Source organism: Seriola lalandi, unplaced genomic scaffold, assembly GCF_002814215.2.
Source record: "Seriola lalandi dorsalis isolate HSWRI2012SDOR001 ecotype SW California unplaced genomic scaffold, Sedor1 jcf7180002053531, whole genome shotgun sequence".
In the NCBI taxonomy this organism is placed as follows: Eukaryota; Metazoa; Chordata; class Actinopteri; order Carangiformes; family Carangidae; genus Seriola; species Seriola lalandi.
The window spans coordinates 373,149-378,600 of record NW_019524084.1 but is presented as its reverse complement, the minus strand read 5'-3'; the positions used below and the strand labels follow the sequence as shown (position 1 = coordinate 378,600).

Sequence of the window (5,452 nt, the reverse complement as noted above, 5' to 3'; positions counted from 1 at the left end):
TACTGCATGTTCTCATTGACTCTATACAGCTGCCCATATACTGTAGCTCCCAGATCCCATATGGATTTTTCATAAAGCCTTTATGGGTTTGATGCAGATGACCATTTTACTGCCTCCAAATACTGTGGAGATATATGAAGCCTATTTGGCTTGAGGCAGGTCAGGACGCACCAGAACATCAATAATTCATACATCCCAGTGTGTATGTGTGTGAGAGAGAGAAAGAGTGAGAAATGGTGTGTTATTGTACATGTGTGATCAAACAACACCTGCTAGACCAACTGATTATTTTCATATTTCAACCTCCATTTATTTGAACCAAGAAAAGAGATCAGGGTTAATCCACTAAACTTAAATACAAAAATAAGGGACTCAAATTGAAATCAATATATGAATACAATTTACACATACATCCAGTGCCGTGGATCAGGATGACAGCATTGTGAAAATGACAATACTCTTGATATGGCAAAAAAGGGAGCTTGAACAAGCCAAAATGCTTTGTTTAGGCAACTGCGTAGCCATCTGGGACTGTCAGAGGTCTATGAATTAGTGGCTTGGATCTGTGTTATGGTCAGTCCCGGTCTTAAAGCTAACAGTAAAAAAATAGAAGGGAGACTTTTCGAGAGCCACCCCAGATCCTATCTTTCACCCCCCCCCCCCCCCCCCCCCCCCCCCCCCCCCATCTCTCCCTCTCCCGGTCTCACCGTCAGGTCTGCCGCAGCAGGCGCCCTATGCAGAGAAGGGGCCAAATCCATTTTCCCGAGAAAATAAACAGAAAAACCAAACCGAGCCGTGTGCGCTATGTGCGGGTTGTCGTACAGGTGATTTCGCTGTTCGGGGCAATGGGTTTAGTAGAAATCGTGTGTCCCACTCAGCACGAATTCTAATTTGAAGGGGCGTTGTCTGTTTATATGGCCGCTCTCTCTCAGTTTTCAACACTCTGCAATTTGATGGAAATTCCACAGAGCGCCTGTGGTCCAGACGCAGCCCGGGGTCCATCCCTGACAAGACAGACAGTCCAAAACCAACAGGTCCTTGCATGTGTGTGCGTCCGTGTGCTTGTGTGCGTGTGTGCGAGTACGTTTGTGTGTGCGCAAAAACTGTGCGTCCCTGCGCTTTGGCGAGAGGGAGGCAGCTGGGGGTGGGGGGTGGGGTTGGAGGGAGAGGATATCAAACGGAATCCCTGATCACTCCTTGCCCCCGTTAACCAAAGACAGCTCTTTGAGAATTCCACTGGCGTCCACTCGCCTCCTCTCCCGGATCATGTCCTCCAGGCTGCGAAAGACCAGAGTGTGCACCCCGCTGCCAGACAGATGCACTTTGAGGAAATACTGCTGCTCCGCTGAGTGCGCCTCTCCCCCGGCTTTGAACTCCCGTTTCCCAAAACGACACCAGGCTGCGAAACTTTCCGAGTTGGTCCAGCATATCTCGTCTCTGCTCAGGCCCAGGTGTCCCACCGCGTTCTGCATCACCAGGTCAGGAGGAAGCGGTCGGTACCGGTACCGATTGTTGACTATCCTCCCGTGGCGACCGTTGCTGATCTCAAGCAGGCTGTCCTTGCGGATCTCGCCCTTGTGCAGATGAATGACCTGGTCGTCCTGCTCGTAGATGGCCCAGTGGGGGGCTTGCGCGGTGGCCACCAGCTCCAGCAGGTCCCCCGGTTTGCACATAGTCAGCAAAGTTTTGGCCGAGTACACATTCAAGTCCTCGTTCTCCCGCAGCTTGGAGAAGATGCATTCCTGGGAGCAGAACGCAGAGTACTCCACCTCGCTGACCGAGAAGGGTCCCTCCTCGGCCGGGCTGTGGTCCTTGGTGAAGCCGCAGTCAGACGGAGTGCGGTCGTCCACCTCCTCCTCTTCGTCAGAGAAGAAGTAGGCGACGCCGACCCGAAGCTCGTCCTTCTCTAGCCCGGACGGATCCCCCGTGGGCAGCTCGCTGTAGTTGAGGTGGGTGATCCGATCCAGTTGATTTCCCATCAATGACCTGGCAAGGCAGAGGCATGGACTGCGGTGTCTGAGAGGGGATGGGGAGAGAGGGTGAGAGATGGGGAGAGATAGAGAGATGGGTGTCAATAGAGTAAAATGCAGCGGCAAGCAATATTCACTTTCACGAGGCGCCACACACTGAGCACAAACGCTTGGCTGCATTTAAATCCCTTTGGACAATTGATAAGAGAGCAGGCTTAAGAAGGCAATCAACACTTCTCAGCAGTCACCTACAGAGAGGGACAGGAGCTCTCTTGTGTTATTGAGCCGACAGAGTACACTAACACAATCAATGATCCTCTGCCCCTTGCTCTGCTCACACCCATTAGTCAATCATTAATTCCAGTGGAATGTAAAAAGAGTCTGCTGTTCCCATGCAGAGGAAGCAAGGAAAAGGAAAAGAGGGGAAAAATAGTGTTTGGATGGCAGCTGCTGCATAAAAAGAGTGAGGAAGGAGAAGGCACCGTAAATAAAGGCCACTGGTGTGTCTTTACGCACGGCTCACAACGGAAAGAAACTGGAGGAAAAGGAGGATACCTGTGCGCTCCCCGGGCAAATGGTTAAATATCCTTATGGTCCATTGGTACAGAGGGCTGCACGGTCCCCTGCTCACCCTCTCTCTCTTCTTCCGTCCTCTTTCTTCTCACACTCGTCTCTCACTCTTCGCACCGCGAACCGGGGCGCTCCGGCTGTCGTGCGTGTGCTAGTACTTTCACTTCTTTGAGCCGCCAGCTCCTTTTAAGTACCAAGGAGAGCTCCGCCTCGGCCGCTGCGCTCCGCCTTCACAGGCTTCCACTGGAGCGCAGTCACGGGGACCATTACAGCCGAGCCAATGGGAGCCGCGGAGGGACGTGCCAGTCAATCAGACGACCCAATCGGTCGCGAGCAGGGCGGCCAGCGGCGATAGGCGGCTGTTACCGTGGCATGGTTTTTGTTGTCAGAGAGCTGTGGAATTCTCTACATGATCAGCGGAGTCCTTATAGGCAAGTTCAAGGCAGCAGTCATCAGCGATAAGAGCCTGCATATCTCAAGAGGAGCATACGAGGGAAGCGTGGAGTTTTTATTGTGCTCCTGATGCGCAATAAACATCTCTACTATCTCAAAACTGCTCCAAAAACTGCGTCCTTATCGTGGGCACACTGTTGCTGCAGGACATGACAAATGTGTTTCCACCATCCTGAATACACGAGCAGGTTCTGTCCTTCGGTTCAAATGTGTAACTTGTAAATCATTTCCACTTGCTTCACTACACTTCTTCCATAGCTGTCACTATATGTGTGTGTGTGTGTGTGTGTGTGTGTGGGGGGGTGAGCCTAGCAGAGACTGAAGGGAGGGGCTGGAGGCATGCAGGTGTGTGTGTGTGTGTGTATAAGGTAGGAACAAAAGAAAGGAGTCTAGAGGGAGATTAATACAAACTCTGTCACATTTTACTTTGCATTGATGTTGTGTCTAGGAACAAAATATGACTGAAATGAAATGCATATCGAATTTCAGCCTGTGACTCACTTTTGCATGCATAATATATTGTATACTCGCATACAGTGCTCACAAGATAAATGTGAGTACACTTATGTCAACCACACTCTGCAGTCACGTCTCTTTTCATCACCACTGCCCAGAGCAGATAGTCATCTGGCCGTTTATATCAGAGCCCTCTCTATGGAGCGACTATTTTTGTCTGTCTACCTGCACATCAGAAATCTGTTCATATTTTTCTTTTCTTTTTCTTTTCTTTTTTTCCTGGCAGCATCCGGAGAGCTCCTCAGAGTATTTCTCTCTTTCCTCTCCCAGATGGTTGGCGATAGCAGCTCTCCAGTTGCTGACATAGAACAGTCCCCGGTGGCTTTTTCAGTAGGTGAGATAGGATTGTGCACACACACCCCCCACCCCTCCCCAAACAGTCATCCATGCACCCATGTCCTCCTATGTTGTTTTCACTTTCACCAGTGAGCAGGACGTGCATGCATCCTGACTGATTGGCCTTTTTCATTTATGTGCAGAGGTTGTTTGTGATGTAGTCCTCACCTTTCTGTGCACACCCATGTACTTTGAAGTCAGACGGGGAGGGAGAAATACACACATACATATGTACGAGATGTTGTATGTAGGCCCGCATGCACACACAGTACACACACAGTACACACACACACACACACACACACACACACACACAAGGTGTCATGGGACTGTCAGCAGTGGGTTTGGCTGCAGCTCCTGTGGGCATGTGGTCCTGCCACCTATAATCTACAATGAGCAGAAATGAGTTTCCTTTGTAGACGCCGCCTCTCCAGGACACACGCACATATGCTGTACTCGCTCTGCCTCGCTTTCTTTCTCTGTCTCTTTCCCCCTCTCTCTCTCTCTTTCTCTCCCTCTCTCTCTTTTACACACGCACACACCTAATCATATATGCAGCTGGTGTAATAATAAGGCAGGGTGCAGACAGTACTGGAATAACTACTGAGACAGGGTGATATTTCACAACCCCAATAATTGGATATGTCTCTATTCCCTAATTACTAACTAAATCATATACGCTGCAGCGCCATACCATGCAGATAAAACAGACTGACACATACACATTCAGCTGCGCGCACCAATGTATTCATTCAACATCAGTGCGTCTGTGCATCTCGCGCTGACTGACTCACTTGTGAACACAACATACACTTCACCATCACCGCTGTATGTCAGATTTCTCTTCATCCGTCTTTCTCTGTCTGTGATGTCTTGTAACCCCCCCCCCCTCACATGAAGTCCCTCTCGGTCGTCGCTGACCACAGTTTTATGGAGGGCGAGGAGACTTATACTGTACACATGCAAACGAAAAAAGGTTGCGTCTTTTGTGGAGAAAAGGGCTTTACGTCAGGTCATAAACCCCTTGAAGCACAAGAGGTGTTTGTGTGCATGTCTTATGTCTAAACTTGCTGGAGTGGGGTACAGAAATAAACAGTGAGGAGAGATTTTCTGCTGTGTTTTTTTTTTTTTTGGGGAGTGTTGGAGAGCTGATGTCAGCACACAGAAAAATGTCATCTCAATATTTTAAAGACCTGCATGCTGCATATCACTCAGTGTGTTGGTGGTATTTTAGAACTCTATCCTCTAAATCAACACATCTTTATAACTCTCATATTTTCTTGCTTGTATAAAGAAATAAAAAAAAAATAAAAAAACATGTTAGCAGAAAATACAATGTAAGCCTTTTTGTGATACTCTATTGATCCCTGCGGGAGAAATAATCTTTTATGTTCGTGCCTTTTCGGGGAGGTCAGAGAGCAGGGTCAGCTACAGAGCAGTGTCAGGCAGAAATTGAGCATTAGTATCAACTCTGCTCAGATCAGGTCTGAGTCAATGGCCTTTTTTTTTTTTTTTAAAAGACATTCAAGATGGGGTGACTGATATTTGCTAAGTCTGAGTCTAGAGGTGCGGTTCACATGGCGGTGGAGAAACGAGGTGGCGCACCG

General features: G+C 48.9%; 1 protein-coding gene across 1 annotated transcript; it reads right to left on the bottom strand.

The window, feature by feature from the left end:
• Positions 1-285: 285 nt before the first annotated feature.
• lratd1 (LRAT domain containing 1) lies at positions 286-2,720 on the bottom strand. Its single transcript, XM_023401174.2, has 2 exons — positions 2,526-2,720; positions 286-2,016 (listed from the first exon to the last, which is right to left on the bottom strand). The coding sequence occupies exon 2, from the start codon at positions 1,977-1,979 to the stop codon at positions 1,191-1,193; it is 789 nt and encodes a 262-aa protein (XP_023256942.1). The 5' UTR covers positions 1,980-2,016; positions 2,526-2,720; the 3' UTR covers positions 286-1,190.
• Between the last annotated feature and the right edge of the window lie 2,732 nt (positions 2,721-5,452).